Raw genomic sequence first — 21,588 nt, forward strand, 5'->3', positions numbered from 1 at the left:
ATGAAATGGGAACTTCAGTTGCTGACATCCACTCAAGTGAAAGCATTTGGAACCCAGTCTTGGGGAGGGGAGTCAACAAATTAACCACCCAAATCCCTTGTGATTAAACAACAATTTTGTATTGGGTTCCTAAAATGTTGATTTCACTTACTCTCACTCAAGATTACTTGATAATGAGTTGTTAACAAGTAGAAGTAATATCTCAAGACTCAAGCTGACATTTTCAATGATAAATTGCCCTTGAGGCTACGCGTGATTCCTAATGTCCACTTTGTGGCAGTCTTTGTGACTTTGGGCTTCCCTGGTGGCTCAGCGGTAAAGAATCCACCTGCCAATCCCTAGGTTGGGAAGATCTGGAGAAGAAAATGGCAACCCACTTTAGTATTCTTGCCTGGAGAATCCCAGGAACAGAGAAGCCTGGTGGGCTCCAGTCCATGAAGCTGCGAAAAGTCAGACATGACTTAGCTGCTAAACCACAGCATCAGCATGGCTGCTGTAAGTTCTAATGTTCTGTTTTTGTTTTTTGTTCAATTGGAGTAAGAATCACAACCATTTCCTCCACAAAGAATATTCTTAAAAGAGTTACATTTTGGAACCAAATGAGAGGAAAAAACCTAACTTACTTGAATTTAACACTGAATTACAATGAGAGATGAGCTGCTTTTCACCAAAGAATTTATGAGTTGGGCTAAATTTTAGTCTGGTTTTTTGGTGACTATAGTTCTAATTCGGATTTTGAAGAGCTAAAATAAAGCTTTGTAAATTTAGGAATAAAATAAATTCATATAGTTCACCGTGTAGTGGCTGTCATATCCCTGCTGCTGCTGCTAAGTCGCTTCAGTCATGTCCGACTTGGTGCGACCCCATAGACGGCAGCCCAGCAGGCTCCCCCGTCCCTGGGATTCTCCAGGCAAGAACACGGGAGTGGGTTGCCATTTCCTTCACCAATGCATAAAAGTGAAAGTGAAGTCGCACAGTCGTGTTGGACTCTTAGCAACCCCATGGACTGCAGCCTATCAGGCTCCTCCGTCCACGGGATTTTCCAGGCAAGGGTACTACTTCTGTCTATTTTAGAACGTCCTAATCCAGGCTCCACGGATCTTTAGGGAACCATGAGTACAAGGTTTTTGTATCAGATTTTTAAGCAGGCTTAGAATTCAAATCTAAGACTCATTGGTCTACCTATAGGAATAGGTCAGTTTATTCTTTGGATTCCAAAAACTATTTAAAAATTATTTAAAATAGTATTTGAATTAAAAAAATATTTTTATAGACACAAGCAGTAGCTGGCCTCTATTATCAGTATTGAGCAGAGAAGACCATGAAAAGAAAAATCTCCCAAAAGGTCCATTGATGTTAATTTAAACTTTTCATTAACACATTTATTCAGTGCAGCTTTCTTAGAGAATTCAGCAGACGTCCAGGTATTGTCTGAATACTGCATTCTTCTGAAATGAACTTTTAACATATGTATAGTATTTCCTTCCCCAACCCCGCAGGCTAAATTCATAGCACTCTGATTTTGAATCCCACATTTCCTTTGGCTCCATTTCTGTCTTTCCACACTCCAGCCTCTGAAGATAGGGTGTGGGCCTTCCCTGACAGTCCTAAACCAGAAGCAGAAAAGCATGCTTCATTTTTGTTGGGACAGTAGTGGAACGGCAGTGCTGTGAGCTGTACTCGCAGGCACTGAGAGGCCCGGGGTTCACAAGGCCATTGGCATTTTAGCCAAGTCCATAGGCTGCAGCAGTGGACTGAGGCCAGCTGCCAGGCTGGCCTTGGGGGCAGAGTCTTGAACTGGCTTCCAGTTCCTAACAAAAGCATTGGGAGGAAAATGCCCAGGTCTCTGCCAGCAGATTCACTGAGCATGGAAATCCCGCTATATCTAAACAGCATATTCTAAGCAGAGTTCCAGTGCAAAGGAAGGTTGTCCCATGCCAGCTCTTGGAACAGTGAGCCTCTGTCTTCTGTGAGCATATGTTTCTTTGCCAAATTTTTTTTTTTTTTATTCAAGAGAAGCATTTACAGTTTTCTAGACTGAAGATCTAATGAATGGATGTGTCATACAGTGTCAGTTGTAAGGGGTACTACTTTAAAAAAAAAAAGCCCTCTAATAAACGCCTTATTTATTAAGCATACTTCAGCACTTAAAAATACTCTGAAATACTATGTATGATTCAAACGAGCATGACTTAGACTTCATGGCCTAGGATGTAGACTACTTAGTGTAAGCATGAGCAGCAAGGAGGAACCGAGGTGTTGGTTGAGGCTGGAGCAGCGAGAAGGGGGCCACAGCCAGATGGAACCCCTTGCATCCTGCCTTCTGTGGGATCATCATGTCTGATCCAACTTTGCCAATGTGGGGACATGGGGTAGGACAAGTACACAGCTGGGCTTTTTTGAGTAGCAAACACCCTTGTCAAAAGCTCAACATGCCCCCTGCACACACCACTGGCAGAGAGGTGGGCAAACCGCCTGAGCCACTCCTCCAGCCCAACCCCTGGATACAGCCCTCTACCCTCACCCCATATAAGAAAAAACAGCTCCCCTCTCAGTGGGCGAGTAAGCAGGGGAATCTGTTAACTCATTCTTGCTCCCCACCTGCTAAAGCAGGGGCCCCAATAAATCCTTGCCTGAAAAAAGAAAAAAAACTCAACATGATAAACATTAGACTTTTAGAGTTTCACTAAGATAGTTGTATATACAGGTAGGTGAGAAGAATGACTGTTCTATAAACTGTCAGAAATGGAAAGCCTGTGAGACTCCACGACCCACAGGGAGGGATATGAGCACTCACCGTGACCGTGTTTTCTTCGATCACGTATATCTGAGGGTTGTACGTGTTAATTTCTGCAGCTGCTGTCAACTGCACTGTCTGGAAAGTCGACTGGAACATAAAAATAAAGAGTATATTTTTATCCTAGCAGAAGTTAATGCATAAAACAACATGTCCATTATTTATTTCCTTGTGGAAAGTGACTGGAGCAAGTGCCAACTCTGAAGACTCAAACATCTTTGTGTGCTTAAATCACTGATATGACAGGACCCCACACAGGAACTTAAGCCGTGTGGGTGGCTGGGCCCTGCAGTGGCAAATTAAACTGAGTCTTGGCGAGTGGGGTCTAGATATCAGCTTGTTAAAATGTCTCTCCAGACGACTCTTAACTTGAAAATGGGTGAAAAACAAAGGTTTAGAACTGAAGTTTTTAATTGGGAAAGATCACAGTTTAGGCTTTTAAAAACTTAAGTTTCTGACGTGAGAGAAAATTGAAACTTTTATGCTTGCCTAAGTCACAAAATGAAATAGAAAATCAGATGAAAAAAGAGAGTTTTTCCTCTGGGTACACATGTATAAAATAATACTGTTTGAAGACCACAGATGTCAGTGGCAGACACCTTAAACCTCATGTCAGCGCTATATAACAGTGATAACTTCAGATTTCTTAAGTATCTGTACGGAAATATTGGATTTGGGGCAGGCATTTGGAAGGACATACATTTTATGGTGATGTTATTAGTAACCTCCACAAATGAAATAGTTTTGCATGTGCTCCTGAATGCACTTCAGAAAAAGCTATGCTCTACCACTGTGTTATTTTCTCTGTAATCAAATATTGGGACTGATCTTATTTTGAGATGAAATATAATGCCTGGATTTGAGAACTGCCTTCCCATGCTCTGGCTACTAGGATTGAGTTTTTCTGGTTACCAGGGCACATGATTCAATATACTCCATGAGGTAATTTGCTAAACTATATCTGGGAGCCAGAAGAAGAGAATGCATATCCAAAAAGTGAGCAATTTATTTCTTTTCCACTGGCTCAGTCTCTGATTAGTCTTCTTAATTTTCTCAAGATGGAAGACTGCAGCAGAAGTTAACCCTGATCACTGGTCCCTCAAACATGCATTATTTGGGGAACATTAAGAGTACTGACAATGGTTTAAATTAAAAAAGGAGTAACAGTTTAGTGAACGCTCACTTCATAGTCCCTGTAGAGTACCGGTGAAAGCATTTCCTTACAGCATCGATACATCTGCCCTCCCAAGTCTGGCCATTTGCACAGGCGCACAGTCCCCTGCATGGCTGACAAGAAGAGGTGGGCGTACCATGCATACCCAGGAGAGGGAAGTCACGCTTGCTTGCATTCAGCCTTTTCCTTACAAAGAGCAGCCAACATGCCATTGATTTGGAGGTCTGAGCAATCACTTTGTGATGAAATTACTTTGGAATGTTGACTTACACTGCCCAGAAAAAGGGCAAAAAGTGGTATATTAATGAGCTCTAATACAGGAAATAGGACTCCTATTTCAGACTGGGTCTCCTAGGTGGTCTGAACATCCACTTGGCTGTTGAAATAGTTGAAAACCAGGTGGGAAGAAACATTTGACCTTTCATGAAGGAGGAAGATGTATAAGCCTTGATATACAGTAATTCCCATGAGTGTTTTTCAGCATAAATAATACACTGCTTCAAAATTTTGCTCCCAGAAATGAAACTGCTGCTTCAGAAAACCTTAGGAAGGTACTTTAAAAAGTCTTACAGTTAAAATGATGTAGCTTTAAACAAACGAGAAAAACCAAATGCATTTTACAGAGTTGGAGTGATTGCCTTTTGATTTGCAATGGTTTTCCTTCCCAGCTGGCAAAGATTACTATGAAAACATTTGTTCCTCAAATCCAAGGAGCCAAGATCCAATGGGTAAAACCCAGCACCAATCTGTAGCAGCTGGGATGGTGGCATAACTGCCTGCTTTGCCTCTTACTGTATTTAGAAGCATCCTGAAGGCTTGAAAGCAACTAACAAAAAAACCGACTGAAAGAAAGCAAACAAGCAGAAAACCCAACTCCTCACTCCTCCACTTCTCTAGCAAATTTTCCCCTGCCTTTCACAGCTCTTCTGTTATTTCTTTATCCAAGAATATTGCTTATATTCTTGTTCCAGGGACAAGTTTGGAGGGAGCTAATTCTCCAATGTTACATAAAACATTCAGCAGGGAATGGGGTCTGTTGGAGAGATCATGAAGTGGTTGGAATATAGGGAATAGGATACAGTTGGTAAGCACCTTGAGGACTGATTTATTTATTTAAAAATCACCTAGAGCTGCAAGGCCCCCTGGAGATTTTACCTTAGAGCCAGTGTTAGTAAAATGAACAACTCGCTGCTTATGTACTCATATTTAAAGAGCTTGGTCTATCCTTCCAGTTTCTGAGCCAGATTGAAATTCTGGCTTCCGAAATCTCTACTGGAAGCAGATATCACTACTGCCAAGTCACACGTGCTGATGGAATAACACCCTGACATTGTTCTGGCACTTTCTTTGAACTTTTCATGAGATTGAAATGACTTTAAAAAAAAATTGTAAGCACATTGGAGATTTCATGAGGGAAGGGGTAAGAACAGGAGAGCAGAGTGTTTATCTGGCTCTAGGAAGACAGATCCTTAGGTCAGATTCACCCTCCAGGTGGTCTGAGATCAATCAGCAGCCACCTGGGGGTGCCAGGAATGACGCTGAGATGTGCATGCTTTTCGATTTGCGTGTGGCAGAGGAGACCAGAAGGTCAGAGAAGAGCCTGAGGAGGCAGATAGAGAAGGTGGCCCCTCACTCCAGGAATTCTGCTGTGGTAGGTGGGCCTGGGGTCTTAAGAAGCAGAGGCTTTGCAAAAGAAGCAGAGGCTTTGCAAGCACCTCAGGGGATTCAGAGGCACAGCCAGATTGGGCAAGCCTTGGAAAGGGATGGAAGCATATTACCTTCCAAGGTAAGATTGCTTTGGGCCACTGGGCATAGCTGACATTAGCCAGAATGCTAATTTTGTCAAGAGGTGTGAACTTACAATGAAGCTTTACATTTCTTTGCTATCCATAAACCCAATAAATAAAGTTGATACTCACTGCTGCAAAAGTCCCATTCCAAATCCTGGTGGACACATTAAGGAAGTATTCTCCTTTCACCTGAAGGTCTCTCAGCCAGCATGTGATGTTACTACATGAAGCGGTTCTACAGTTCTTTCAGGTTGGAGTCAATGATAAAAGAAGTTAGTATGAGCTTTAAAAAAAGAAATGCTAAAATTTTACGAAGACATAAAACCTAGGGAAGGATCTAGGGAAACTGGCAGTCTTGTGAACTATGAGTAATTATTATATAACCCTTCTAGAGATTCTGGCACTTTGCCTGAAAATGTAAGAAGTACATGTCCTTTGCCCCACCATTTCCCATCTGTATGGAGGGCCTCAGGAAATAATCATAAATGAGTGTAGAAAAATACAGCAAGCCTATTTATTGCACTACTATTGCTAAGAGGGGAAAAAATGAAATAATTCATGTTTATCGACAGTGTACTAGTTTATTACTGAATATATATACACAAAGGGCTTCCCTGGTGGCTCAGATGGTAAAGAAGCTGCCTGCAATGTGGGAGACCTGGGTTTGATCCCTGGGTCAGGAAGATCCCCTAGAAGAAGAAATGGCAACCCACTCCAGAATTCTTGCCTGGAGAATCCCAGTGGATAGAAGAGCCTGGTGTGCTACAGTCCACGGGGTCACAAAGAATCAGACAACTACTGAGTGACTAACACGTTCACTTTTTCGTGTATATACACAAAATTCAGTACCATTTAGTTAGTAACCTCATGATAAAGATGTCTTCCTTGAGTTTTAAAAAAGTCATCATTAAAAGAATCAGTGGTTACCAAGGAAGGGTTAGTGAGGAGAGAGGGATGAATAGGTGTAGCTCAAAGGAGTTTCCAGGCAGTGAACTATTCTGTATGCCATAATTGTGATCCATGTCATTATACATTTGTCCAGACTCATAGACTATACATCAAGAGTAAACCTAATGTAAACCAGGGACTTTGGGTAATTATGATGTGTCAATAGGGGGGATTTGATAGTGTGGGAGGCTGTGGGTATGTGGTAGCAAGGGTATATGGGAAATTTCTGTAATTTAAACTCATTTTGCTGTGAACCTAAAACTACTGTAAAAATAAAGACTGTTAAAAGATCTATGATATATGGGCCAATGAAAAAAGGTCCATTTATGTAACATTATATGTAACATTATACATGTGCCTATTTGCAGATTAGTGATTATAAAGAAGAATGTTCAGTAAGTGTTAAGTGGTCAGCTGTTAAATTTCTAAAGAACTTTAGTTTCTTCTTTGCAGTTTTTTGTGTTCCGTTTGCTTTATATTGGAAGTTGCCATTTTTACAAAATCAAACATATTCACAAAAATATGGAAACTTCTAAGCAGTATCATATTTTGGCATACACTGAGGTGAGTTTCTCCTGGGCATTTTTACATATCTCTGTTCAGATTTAGACCACATTTACACTGTAATTACACTATAGTTACTTAAGAAACTGTTTCATTCTCCTAGCTTCCTGTTTTCCCATCCTTTATGAAATAAAACAATAGCAATGAAAGGAAAACAGGAGCAATTCCATGTTGTTCATAAAGGAGAACTGACGTTGACCTTGTACATGTGCGCTAAGTCACTTCAGTCATGTTTAACTGTGCGATTCTATGGACTGCAGCCCACCGGCTCCTCTGTCCATAGCATGCTCCAGGTAAGAATACTGGAGTGGGCTGTCATTTCCCTCTCCAGAGGATCTTCTCAACCCAGGGATCGAACCCATGTCTCCTGCTTGACAGGCAGATTCTTTACCACTGAGCCCCCTGGGAAGCCCTAGGTTGATCTTATTGTTTGCTAAATGTTTATGTATTTGAATACTTAATAATGTGCCAAGCACCATGCTAGACACTAGACAAGCCTCTTTCCCAAAGAAAGTGGAATATAGCTGCGCAGCAGGATATGATCAAATATGGAAAGCAGAGCAGGGTCGTCAGAGAGTCAAATTTAACAGCTCAATAAAGACATCAGTGATTCTGTGGAGAAGGTGAGAGAGGCTTTACCTCGCATACATGCCCAGCTCTTTGCAGTGTTTCCAACATGCCCGACACAAAACTAGTCTGACATGGGGTCCTTTTGATTTCATGAAATTATAATAATGGCATAAGCGATAATGCCAATAACCTGGATTTGAGTGTATATTTTCTTGATTTACACAGACCATCAAAGGCAAAACAGGAAAGTTCTCCCACATATGTGGTGGCAGGGAAAAAGAAGTGCCTCAATTTCCAGGTAAAACAAACAATGAATCACCCAAGGAAATTTCACCCATTAACCTGTCCTTACCAATTCTTTTATGTGCCGGAAATTTTCACTCTTGAAAGATACAGAAGAAGACGTCTGTCCTATTTTTAGTGGATTTATTTCAGCTTTGCAACTGATGTCACCAGCCTACAAAGAAGGACATCAAATTGGTCTTCAGAAGCAAGATGGTTTATGATGTTTTCGACTTGTTAGGAAATCCTGTTGTCCCATGTTGGGGCAGGGGAGGGCTCCCAGGATTCCCTTCATTGTGCTGACCTGGCCACACTTCTGGACATCACCACTGTAATTCTGATTCAAATCCTTCTGATGTGGCTGGATGGTGTGGCACCAGTTCTTAACAGTCCATATGTGATGAAAGAAATTTGCAATAACAACTGACTATGAGTGATTTCACTCGGGTTCTTTCCTGTGGAACAGTTTAGGCTTTTGCTTCCCTCTGGTCACCTATGAACACCACAGAAGTACTGCTGCTGTAGCATCAGCTAAGCGCTAATCATGGCGTTTGGCTAGAGTATGTCGGAACTACCTGGATGGCCCTTAAAAGGCAAACACCAGTGCTAGAGCCTTCGCCCTGGAGATTCTCGTATAATTGCCTGGGGTAGGCCTTGGAATCACACAGATTTGAAAAACGAGCCAGGTGATTAAATGAGCACCCAGAGTGGACAACTACCAGACAAAAGCCCTGACTGAGAGCTTGAAACCAAGCTACTGACTGCAGCTATGTGGCCCAACTACTCTCCCACCATGGGTTCAACCTCTCACTTCCCAGCCAGCTAACTTCTCTATAAACAGAGCTCTGACAAAGTCAGATCTTCACCTGATCAGAACGAGGTGCTAATAACAATTTCTGCTATCTGTAAATCCCTAGACTCAGACATTTCTGATGACGATATCCTGCTTCTAACATGAAATTAACTGCTAGTTAACTGGCACCCAGAGTGCAGAGGGATAATCTTTTCAGTTCCTCGTCTATAAGATGGCAGGCATGATCACCCCACCTCGGGGTGTTTCCACATGGGAGGTGTGCATTTCTATAGGCAGTCTGGCTGCCCTTACCTGATCTGTGTGCACCCCAGTCAGATACATCAGCGGGTTCTTGCCTTTGGTGTGTTGAGGGATGTGGATGATCACAGATGCCATGCTTACTGGAACACTTCCTGTTGTTACCTGTGCAGTAAGGACACAGTCTTATTGCTGCTCCATCAGACACACATTGCAAGGAAAATGATCAATAACTTCAGGGTTGATGACGGGCAACTATTAAGTATAGATTGAGTTCCTATGAAAGTGAGCCACTACTTTATGGACTCTTTGAGTCCTTGTGTTTTATCTCTCATTAAAATCTCAACATCTATGATTGGGACTGGTACATAATTTGTGACTTAGGAGAGGGTTAGAAACATCTGCCATCTGTGGGTTTGGCCTGTCAGGGCATGAAGTCCCACTCTGCCCCTGATAACAGCGGGGCTTAGGCAAGATTCTTGACCCCTTCACGCTTCAGTTTTCTCATTTGCAAAATAAAGATAGTCAGCAACTCAGTAGTCATGCACAGGTATAGCCTCTGTTCTTACTGGTGGGAAGTCTGTCCTAATTGTTCAGGGCTCATGCCCTATTGGGGTTAGACATTTTAAAGAACACTCATAGGAATAATAATCCTACCAATCTAATAACTGATTTGGGAATTAAATGGGTTAACATATATAAAGTATTTCATACAAAGGCTGATACTTATTATATGTCTTTGAATATTATTTTATTGTTACTACTAATTGACTAAATGTTTCATTAAAGAAGTAACTGCCAAATACCATGCACATTTTGTAAATTCCATAAATTTGGGTCACAAATCAAGATTCCATTAAGGACTTTTAAAGAATATAAATTATCACCAAATTATAGAGTTGTAACCATTTGACAGATTAGTAGAATATGTACAAAAAGAAAATGACAGGCTGGTGGATGGATTCTTTCCTTTTTATTTAACAAAGTTTATGTAATGTCATTATAAAATATTCTCTCACAAATTCGTTTCTCTTTATATAACTGGAAACAAACTTTAATAATTACCAACTAATAGAAATTGATTTAAAAATATTTTGTATACTACTTAGCATGACTGTACAAAGTAAATATTTGTATACAAATGGTGAGCTTCTCAAACAGAAGTGGTTTTTAAGCATAAATTGGCATTATATTGCAGAGACTCTATCCACAGTAGTAGCTTTATGTTAATACTCTGTTGATTAATATTCAACATTTGCTTTCAAAATACACCAATTATCCCTTACCCTGGATACAAAACTATGTATCAATACAAAGCCCAGCTGTTTACTTATCGATGGCCCATCTTTGTGGTTCTTAAGAATTGCACCTGGCCCAGAAGCATCTGCATCCCTTGGGAACTTGTTAGAACTGCACATTGTTAGGTCCACCCCAGACCTTTTGAATCAGAACTACTGAGATGGAGCCCAGTGACATGTGTTTGACAAGACTCAGGTGATCCTAATGTGTGCTCAAATTTGAGAACCACTGGCATATTTCATATTTCACGGAAAAGGCAATGGCACCCCTCTCCAGTACTCTTGCCTGGAAAATCCCATGGACAGAGGAGCCTGGTGGGCTGCTGTCTATGGGGTCACACAGAGTTGGACACGACTGAGCGACTTCACTTTCACTTTTCATTTTCATGCATTAAAGAAGGAAATGGCAACCCACTCCAGTGTTCTTGCCTGGAGAATCCCAGGGATGAGGGAGCCTGGTGGGCTGCTGTCTATGGGGTCACACAGAGTCAGACACGACTGAAGCAACTTAGCAGCAGCAGCAGCAGGCATATTTCAACTTTGTTTTACTTTCTTCTTCTCTTCCTGCCCTCATTCCCACCCCTGCCCCCTTTCTCCTGACTTCCCATTCTTGTAACAGGTGTACCAACCTTAATGGAGAAGATGAATTTTGGACCAATATCTTCAAAACTGTGCACGACAGAAGAAACATTCCCATCCAAGGAGACTTCATAAAAATTTATGTTGGTAGATCTGTTGGATGATATTTGTAAAGCTGAATATTTTAGTTATGCTATTGCTCTTGAAGTTTAATATTTCTTTTACTTATATATCTTCCAGCTTATATTACAAGTGAAAGAATTCACATTTAGGTACAAAACATTAACGGAAAACAAATATTTGTTATGGACTTAAAGTTCAGTATACATTTCTAAGGCTAAAACAAGTTCCCCTTCGTGATCATTCTGCTAAGATTCTTTGTGTTACATCAGTTGTATATATAGATGCATATATCAGTTGTAAGTTTCTAAAATAAGTACAAATGTATTACTTTAGAATTTGGAGTGAAACTCTTTGCAAGATTGCTATTATATTGACTGCTGTGTTAATACAGTGGACACCGGGGTCTTATTGATTGGACTAACAGATTAATAAGGCAGAGGATTTTCCACTTGGTCTAATGGCTGAAATATCACACAATAATAAGATATCAGGCATTAGCTCCTGCACTACTGATCACTGGATGCCTGTGAAATCGGGTGTACATTTTTTCATTCCCTCAGTATTCTTGCCTGGCAAATCCCATGGACAGAGGAGTCTGGCAGGCTATAGTCCATGGGGTTGCAAACAGTCGGACACAACTTAATGGCTAAACAATGACAACAATCCTTAGTTTCAAGCCAACTCTGAAGCTTTGGTCTGAATCGGGGTAGGTCCATCTGTCTCCACCACCGACCACAGAAACCACTTCTAAGATGGCTAAGTCAGGAGTTTTGTTAATAGATTAGACCTAGAGGTAATGGCCTAACTGAATGTCTTTGCTTGGGGCTGCTGAGTAGGGTTTGCAAGTGAAAAAATGACCAGGCCTGAGGGAACCTGCATAGGACCACCCAGACTGAAATGTAACTGAAAACCATTCCCTCTCTTCACTCATTTCTGGGAATCTGAAGCTGAATTCCAACCAGGGCAGCTTCCTTAGGGGGTAGAGGGCAGATAGCAGGGGCAGGAGTCTGAGAAGCAATATTTATTGGCATCAGACAGTTTATCCTAATTATAATACATTGATTCTATTTCCTAAAAAAAAAAATTGGACTGGATATTTTCAAGATAGGGTCCTTTGGTTTCTTTACTGAAAATCTTGCCTTTTCTCTCTTTTATGCATTCGAATTTTCCCCAAAATTCTCAAAAGGAAAATATGTCAAAGGCACTTAAATAAATGTAGTATTTGTCAAGGCTATGTCTACGAGAGGAAATAATGATTTGTCAGCCTTACATGGAAAATGGGAAAACTGACTGGGATTTAAAACAGAAAGCCTGACTCCAATAAAAATTAATTAAAAAAATAAAATAGAAAGGCTGGCTGTATGTGCCTTTTAGATCTTTGCGTGAGCCCCTATGTATGGCCAGTTTTTAAATTAATTATTATGCTCTGTTTCTGCATTTTAAAGAGATCCAACATTTTTTCATTTGTTCCTTTTTTTTTTTTAATTTTTTATTTTTTTTAAATTTTAGAATCTTTAATTCTTACATGCGTTCCCAAACATGAACCCCCCTCCCACCTCCCTCCCCACAACATCTCTCTGGGTCATCCCCATGCACCAGCCCCAAGCAAGCTGCACCCTATGTCAGACTGGCGATTCAATTCTTACATGACAGTATACATGTTCCTTAAGGCTTCCGTCAGTTACTTAAATATTGATCAATATATTTATATTAGCAGTTAGCTATAGTGGGGCAGATCCTGTTTTAGAAATAAATTCTACTGTCATCTATTTCCACCCATCATATTGCAAAATATAATTGCACACTTATGTAGTATCAAAATGGTTCCTAAGGGATATATTCAATAATTGGGATTCGGTAGGACTTTTTTCTTTTTTTTTCCAAAAAGTAATTAAACTGTGTTTGTGTCTGTGTGTGTGCCTGTGTGTGTGCATGTGCACGTATGTGAGTGTGTGTGTGGAGGGGGGGCATATATCCTAGTAGACAGATAGACCTTGTATCTGGAAAATATTCTGAAACAGCCGAATTAGTCATTACAAAATGACAAGAGGAGATCGGAGGGATAATTTCTCTTCATCGTGCATTTTTCCGTGATGTCTGGGTTATCTATCCATGCACATTTAACATCTTTCTTTTTAAAAACATATTAAGACAAATTATCTGGATGGTAGGTTTAGGAACCACGTTAGCTTTATTCTTGATAATTCTCCATATTTTTTAACTGCATGATATACTTTAAACATCAGAATTCTGAGAATCCAATTTACCACCACAAAAAATACATAGCTAAGATTTAGTAAATGTGAAGTCCCATTTATTTCATCTTAAAATAACTGAAAACGTTGGCCATGGTGGGAGAATGTAATGATGAAAAGGCTCTATTAACAAAAAGCATTTAGGATGAGAAAGTAGAATTATAGGTAGGAAGGAAAACATTTAGGTAATGTGGTGCTAGCAATCTCTTCGGCTGCAGCTGTTTTCAGTTACTTATTTTAGCAGCTGAGGGCCCTTTGAAATCTGTAGCTACTGAATAATTTTTCAGGGATGGATGACTTGAGATACAGTTTCTGCTTTTGCCATTTGCAACTCACTTGATACAGAAGCATTCTTTTCATCTTTGCTCATATGTCTTCAGCTCTAGACATAATGACATATTTTCCTTTTTGTTTTTGCTCAGGGATCTGTTGGATGATCCACATATTCCATGCTTTTAGGGGTTGGAGTGATGTTAGAGAAAGCTGCAGTCACTGGACACTTTGTAGCCTGGCTCCCTGGGGATAGGTTGCTGTGTGTTTTCCAGGGGTCATTGAGCTGTACTGCAAAGCTGCCATAGAGTTTCAGCAGCTAGAGAACTCTGGTTCCCAGGCTTGGAGGTGGGCCTCACCTGGGACTTCTGCACCTGCACAGCTGTGCCACAACGTGTCCGTGCCCATGAACCCACTTCACTAAGTGGGAATGAAGGTGATAATATCAGCACCTGTGGTGTCTGCAAGTTACTCACCTCGCAAGACACCTGTCTCTCTGAACAATTCAAGATAATAGGTATCAAGCGATAGTGTTTTGGCCGGTGCTCTCAGGTTTACTTGCTTTGGACAGACAAGAAAGTGGAATAACTCATTTCTTTCTGGATGACCTCTTTTGAAAAATGCCTCATTTCATCTTGGTTGGAAGAAACCCCTAATCCACTGTGCCAGGAATTTTCTGTGACTAGATTCAATATTTGTGCCCAGGGCTTCAATGTCCAGGAGTGGGGCTACCCCTTGAGATCTCATGTGGACAGTGGGACAGAGGTGTGGGGAAGGAAGTGGTGGCAGCTCCTTGGGGCCCTGCGAGCTGTGCTCTGACAGCTCGTCCAAGAGCCTGCAGGGGAGCTCCCCTTGGCACGTGACAGACAATTATCTTTCCGGGATTGCTCTTAATAAATCTGAAGAGTCCCTCAAGAGTCCCCTAGGGACCAGTTTGCCCCTGGACTTCTGTTTTAGTTGACAAGGAGGAAACATTGAAATTCAAATTCTCCAGTAAAGAATGAGCATGTAGAGGACTTCTTTAGTCATGAACCAAATGTGTTGTGAGCTGCGATCTTAGGCTCCCCACTGTTTCACCTACCTTGTTATGTGAATTTCAGCATCATACAGCAGAGAGAGTTTTAAGTTGACTGAATTATCTGCCATGTTTTCTTCCTGGCTTTCACTATTGAAAGGAATATTAGAAAATTTACTGAAAGAGAAATATTAGAAAAGCCACTTTTCATCAATTCATGACTTCATCATGTTTTACCTCAAGGCTCGGAAACTGATAGATGCCTGATTCTGAAGGTTTTGAAGATTGAAGTCGAAGTTAATAGTGAAAGTCACCTATATACAAAATGAAAACTCATCAATCTATGATGCTTTGTACTCAGGGACCAACATAAAAAAAAAAAAAAAACTGTTCCATAAAAGTAAACTCAGTCCCATTTGATTCTGAATTTTATGAAACTTAAGCTTTCTAATGTCTAGAATATCTATGTATTTGTCCACCTTGCCTCACCTTCAGAACAGAACTGAGTTTACTTAACAAATACATACAGCAGGTCTCCCTAAAGACTCAGTCAGTGAGGAATCTGCCTGCAAAGAAGGAGACCCAGCCTTGATCCCTGGGTTGGGAAGATCCCCTGGAGAAGGAAATGGTAACCCACTCCAGTGTTCTTGCTTGAGAAATCCCATGGGCAGAGGAGCCTGGCAGGCTACAGTCCATGGGGTCACAAAAGAGTTGGACACGACTTGGCCACTACACCACCACCACCACCATCCATATCACAGGCACTAATACTTATCTGAATTTGAAGGCTTTGTGCTGATGTAAAATTTGCTTACTACCAGGGGTTAACAAATGATATCCATGACTGTGTATAAACCACTTTGACTGGTATTCAGAAAATCTTTCTATGTTGTGTGTGTCTTTGGAAATGAACTGTATAGGGGGAAATCCCACTTTTATTAATAATTTAAAGCATGCAGATATTTAAAAACTTCTTTAAATATGCAGCCAATTATTTTGTGGTGCCTCTCAAATGATGACACTTAATAAAGAAAGATGGTTCACTGGTGAATTAACACCAATCATGGGAAGGGGTCAGCATGGATTTGGGGATGAAATGGAACTTCTACCTGTTGTTTGCTCTTTAAAGCAGGGTAGCCCACATTGCAGGTAACAGACTTCTGAGATGAAGCAATCTGGCAGGTCACTTCTGTCCCATCAACCTGAATGAGACCAGAGAAACAATGATCAATTCTTTTTCAATGTCTGTATGTGTGTGCACTCGTGCATATATGTGCCAAAAGAAATATAAACCACCTAGATATTTTAGCAGTAAGGTTGTGTTCACACCAAGACTTGAAAATCTTCTATGTATTGTCCAGATGGCTAACATCTATTTTTATTGCTAGACAGGCCACCCAACAAAACAAAGTCAGATACTGAAATTTCCCCCAGAAATAAATCATATGTCATATTTCAGAAGCACAAGATAAATTTAATCCACTATTTAGAAATGTTGTCTTTAATATATACCTTTCTCTCAATATATTTGAAAGCTGTAGTTTCAAGAGCAAATAAAATATAGCTTTTGTTTATATTTTAAATAAAAGAATCATCTTTAGATTTTCTCAGGTTTCTTCTCTTTAAAATAAGAAGCTGTCATTTGGCACAAGAAATTTAAACACTAAAGTCAGAATTGGTGTAGAACACTAAATCTATTAAGTTCACAATGACTTGAAACTGGATGAAACCATTTTTAAAACCCTTTCATCAAGTAGTGAATTTGGAAAATCTGAGCTGTTCCCTTCTCTCCTTTTCACTGCTTGGTGGCAGAGGAACCAGGGGGGCGTTCATGGTCAAGTGTGTTCCTGGTATAGTGATCAAGTCAGCATGAGTAACTGACCTCGCTGGAATGCATTATCTTGGCAGCAGCAAGACCTGTGGTTACAGAGCTTGGGCTGAGCTGTGGGACTCTAATTTCTGAGAGCAAGTGCAACTCCCAGCATCTGTGCAGCTCCATGCAGCCTCATCACACATATGGCTTGAGGAGAGTTTACGGTAGAGTCTGGCTACAACTGCCAAGGGTCAGGTCAAAGGAAAAATCTGATCTAAGCCATGAAGCTGAACTGGTCTAGATACACAGCCAGGCTATGTTCTCAAGCAGTGTAACTAGTTGGGAGCCACAAGTGTCAAGATTGATCATGTTGAGGGGCAAGGAATTTCTTCAGAGAACACAGAGGACCTAGAGAGTTGAGTAGAAGGAAGACAGTAATTGACAACAAAAATAGCAGTTATCACCAGAGTGCCTTCACGTACCGGCATGGACCAGGAAGCAAAAAACAGGTTTTCTGAAAAATCAACAACAATCTCAGTGTTGTAGGCACTTTCCTTCTTGTTTTCCAGTTTTACTGAAAATGTTAACCTTTTGTTTTGGTTGCTGACAATGAAGGGCTGTTGTCTGTTAACAGTAAAAAGGAGAAAAAAAAAAGTCATTACAGTTTTGTTTTCTTTTTTTAAGTCAGCATTCAAATACTCATTTAAAAAACAAATTTTGGATTTACTAGAGACTGAGAAAACTGCTTAATAACAAATTATCTTCATAGTAAAATAATATTGGCAATGAATGAATAAATCCTATTGGGTTTTCTTCTTTGTTGCTTTTAATTACACTGCAGAAAAAGACACCATCCAAATATAAGTGGTTTTATATTTCTTAGTGCTTACTCCTATATGGATGAGAGACAGTGAAATTTATACTTTCTATATTGAAGTATAGTTGATTTATAATATTAGTTTCATGTGTACAATACAGTGATTGAATCTTTTTATAGATTATACTCCATTGAAAGTTATTACAAAATAATGACTATATTTTGCTGTGCTATACAATATAGTTTTGTTACTTATCTTTTTTACATTTACATAATATTAATAGTTTGTATCACCTAATTACATACCTCTATCTTGCCCCTTCCTCCTTCCCTCTGCCCACTACTAGTTTATTATTTTTCTATTTCTATTTTGTAATATATATTTGTTTTGTTTTAAGTTCTCTATATGAGTGAAACAGAATATTTGTCTTTCTCTGACTTATTTCGTGAAGCACAATACCCTCTAGGTCCATCTACATTATTGCAAATGGCAGAATTTTATCCATTTATGGCTGAGTAATATTCTATTATATATATAAATGTGTATACATAAATATATATATACATGTGTATGTTACATCTTCCTTTATCCATTCATCTATTGATGGACACTTAGGTTTCTTCCATGCCTTGACTATTGTAAATAATGCTGCTATAAACACCGGGGTACGTCTGTCTTTTCGAATTAGTGTCTTTGTTTTCTTTGGATGCATGTCCAGGAGCAGAATTGCTAGATCATATGATAGTTCTATTTTTAGTTTTTTGAGAAACCTCCATACTGTTTCCCATAGTTGGCTGCACCAGTTTACATTCCCACCAACAGTGTAAAAGGGTTCCATTTTCTCCACATCCTCACTAACATTTGTTATTTATGTTCTTTTTTGATGACAGCCATCTTGCCAGGTATGAAATAGCATGATACCTCATCATGGTTTTGATTTGCATTTCTCTGATGATTAGCATTGATGAACTTTTTTTTATGTGCCTGTTGGCCACTTGTATGTCTTCTTTGGAAAAATGTCTGTTCAGGTCTTCTGCCTATTTTTAAAATCAGGTTTTTGGTTTTTTGACATTGAGTTGTACAAGTTGTTTATATATTTTGGATATTAACCCCTTAGCGGTCATATCATCTACAAATATTTTCTCCCATTCAGTGGGTTATTTTTTTGTTTTGTTAATGGTTTCCTTTGCTGTGCAAAAGCTCTTAAGTTTAATTAGGCCTCATTTGTTTATTTTTGCTTTTATTTCTTTTGCTTTCAGAAACAGAGACAGAAAAGCTACTGCTACAATTTATGACAAAGAGTGTTCTGCCTCTGTTTTCTTTTAGAAGTTTTGAGGTTTCAGGTCTTATATTTAGGTCTTTAATCCATTTAGCATTTATTTCTGTAGTTCATATGAGAAAATGTTCTAATTTTATCTTTTTACATGTAGCTATCCAGTCTTCCCAGAACCACTTATTTAAGGGACAGTCTTTCCTCCATTGTATATTCTTGCCTTTGTTGTAGGTTAATTGACCATAAGCAGATGGGTTTATTTCAGGGTTCTCTATTCTGTTCCATTGATCTATATGTCTGCTCTTCTGCCCAAACTATGCTCTGTTGATTACTGTAGCTTTAAGGCATAACCTGAAGATACTTCAAACTTTGTTCTTTTTTATCAAAATTGCTTTGAAAATGTGGAGTCTTTTGTGGCTCCATATAAATTTTAGAATTATTTGCTCTAGTTCTATAAAAAAACGTCATGGATATTTTGAGTGGGATTGCATTAAATCTGTAGTTTGGTGTGGACATTTTAACAATATTAATTCTTTTAATCCAAGAGCACAGGATATCTTTCAATTTCTTGGGATTATTTTCAAATTCTGTTATTAATATTTCATAGTTTTCAGAGTATAAGTCTTTCACCTCCTTGGTTAAGTTTATTTCTAGATACTTTGAAATTTAGATTTTAAGGATCTATAGAAGTTATGATGCTTCTTTTGTAGAAAAAAATTTCCATACACAATCATTTGAATAAAGTAATCTAACATGTCTTTTATTTCAACAATTTTCACTGTGCTTTAAAGTAAAACTTACTGAGTGGCTGGCAGCTGCTGAACATTTAGAACTAGATCAGAAATGCAAACTCCATCATCACCACAGTCTTTATGGAAAGGGATCTACAGAAGAAAAAAAAGAGAAAAACAATCCCCCAAATTTGCTATTGAGTTAAAGTAGAAGAACACATAATAGTATTATTCCATTTATATAAAGTTCAAAACCTTGTGAAACTAAACCACATTTTAGGAATATATACATGTTTAGCAACAACAGAGAGAAAAACATTGATAAATGCAACATTCAGGATGGTGGTGCAATCTAGGGGCATAAGACAAAAGTGGATATGATAGAATGTGGAATAATACAGAGAATTTCAGAGGTACCATTTTATTTTTTTTTAATGGGTTGTGAACACAAGGTGTTCCCTTTATTGTTATTTATTTCTTCAATAAACATTTACTGAGCGCCTGCGGCAGGCCAAGCACTACTCGCAGTGCTGGAGACAGAGCAGGGAACAAGGAAGACAAAATCCCGGTCCTCATGGAACTTACATGCTGGTGAACTTTCCATAGAAGTAACTGTACTTCAATTAGAAAATTACCAACTTAGGCTATGTCCTAAGTGTCTTACAAACACTAAGGCAGTGACTGAAACTTTGCCAGCTAGTCAGGAATTCCAAGAAAGGCAAGCCATACTTACACTAAAGACCTTGACCGTCTCAGAGTAGGCTTCAAGGGCAGGGTTAGTGCCAGGGTTTTCCAGACTAATGTTCACACACAGATTCAGAGGGCTGATAGTGTCAGAGGGCTCCTAAATACACACAGAGTTAGTGGATTAGGGCATGGCAGCTTCAAACAAGAAAATGACCACACATGTGCTCACAATTAAACACACAGTCCACTCTCAGTCATGCAGAATAGCTCTGCTTTGAACTTTCAAGGCTCTTGCTTCTTCACTGCAGCCATGAAATTAAAAGACGCTTACTCCTTGGAAGAAAAGTTATGACCAACCTAGATAGCATATTCAAAAGCAGAGATATTACTTTGCCAATTAAGGTCTGTCTAGTCAAGGCTATGGTTTTTCCAGTGGTCATGTATGGATGTGAGAGTTGGACTGTGAAGAAGGCTGAGTGCTGAAGAATTGATGCTTTTGAACTGTGGTGTTGGAGAAGACTCTTGAGAGTTCCTTGGACTGTAAGGAGATCCAACCAGTCCATTCTGAAGGAGATCAGCCCTGGGATTTCTTTGGAAGGAATAATGCTAAAGCTGAAACTCCAATAATTTGGTCACCTCATGCTAAGAGCTGACTCATTGGAAAAGACTTTGATGTTGGGAGGGATTGGGGGCAGGAGGAGAAGGGGACAACAGAGGATGAGATGGCTGGATGGCATCACTGACTCGATGGATGCGAATCTGAGTGAACTCCGGGAGTTGGTGATGGACAGGGAGGCCTGGCGTGCTGCCATTCATGGGGTCGCAAAGAGTCGGACACGACTGAGCGACTGAACTGAACTGAACTGAAGTCTGCTGTTAGCTTCTCCACTTCTAAGAGACTTCAAAACTTGGGCTCAGTAAAAATCTGAAGCACTGATTCAGATAAACTCATCAGTCATTTCATTATTTATATAAGTAATGATCAATATTTAGATGAGATATCCAGTTTTCAGTGCTCAGAAGATCACTCTGTTAGTACCTAGCTCTTGGGTTGTTGGCCATGTTCTTCCCATTCCTACTTCCAAGACTTTTGGCATCTACAGGTGTCCTGACCAAACCTCTGGAAGAGAATATAATGACCTGGAAGGGAAAGTCCCAGGGTTCACTGTCAGGAATCGACAAGGGGACTCCCCTTTCTAGTCTTTAGTCTACAAAACCAGATGAAAGTGTTTCCCATACTCAAAACCAAGCTCCCCAGTTTCCTGCCTAGCTGTCTGTCAGTGCTCTTTTGCATGTCGAAGATGATGCACATATCACTCAGCAGGCGTTGAAACCAGCACTGTCCAGCTGTAAGTAGGACAGTTCCTCTTTGTCCAGTAAAGATGGTGGAGGATTTGCAGTGCTCCAAGAGGCCTGGGCTGCTTCTAGTTTTTGAGGTTTCCTGTCTATTGCACAATGAAAATAATGCCAAAACAGGGCTGCAAACACCATCTAGCATTCTCCTTCAAGAAAGAAGAATGCCTGTACGTTGGTAAGCACTAAAAATTAAA

General features: G+C 39.8%; 1 protein-coding gene across 1 annotated transcript in view; it reads right to left on the reverse strand.

The window, feature by feature from the left end:
• Positions 1-21,588, reverse strand: part of ITGA2 (integrin subunit alpha 2) — a 109,043-nt gene that overhangs the window by 4,395 nt on the left and 83,060 nt on the right. Inside the window, exons 18-28 of the mRNA XM_005694721.3 lie at positions 20,085-20,195; positions 19,422-19,504; positions 17,012-17,153; positions 15,826-15,918; positions 14,954-15,030; positions 14,783-14,866; positions 11,104-11,206; positions 9,231-9,341; positions 8,196-8,300; positions 5,891-6,004; positions 2,798-2,887 (exon numbers count right to left, since the gene is read on the reverse strand). Coding sequence (XP_005694778.2) covers positions 2,798-2,887; positions 5,891-6,004; positions 8,196-8,300; positions 9,231-9,341; positions 11,104-11,206; positions 14,783-14,866; positions 14,954-15,030; positions 15,826-15,918; positions 17,012-17,153; positions 19,422-19,504; positions 20,085-20,195 — 1,113 coding nt within the window. The remainder of the gene's footprint in view (positions 1-2,797; positions 2,888-5,890; positions 6,005-8,195; positions 8,301-9,230; positions 9,342-11,103; positions 11,207-14,782; positions 14,867-14,953; positions 15,031-15,825; positions 15,919-17,011; positions 17,154-19,421; positions 19,505-20,084; positions 20,196-21,588) is intronic.

The sequence above is a fragment of the Capra hircus genome, chromosome 20, assembly GCF_001704415.2.
Source record: "Capra hircus breed San Clemente chromosome 20, ASM170441v1, whole genome shotgun sequence".
NCBI classification, from domain to species: Eukaryota; Metazoa; Chordata; class Mammalia; order Artiodactyla; family Bovidae; genus Capra; species Capra hircus.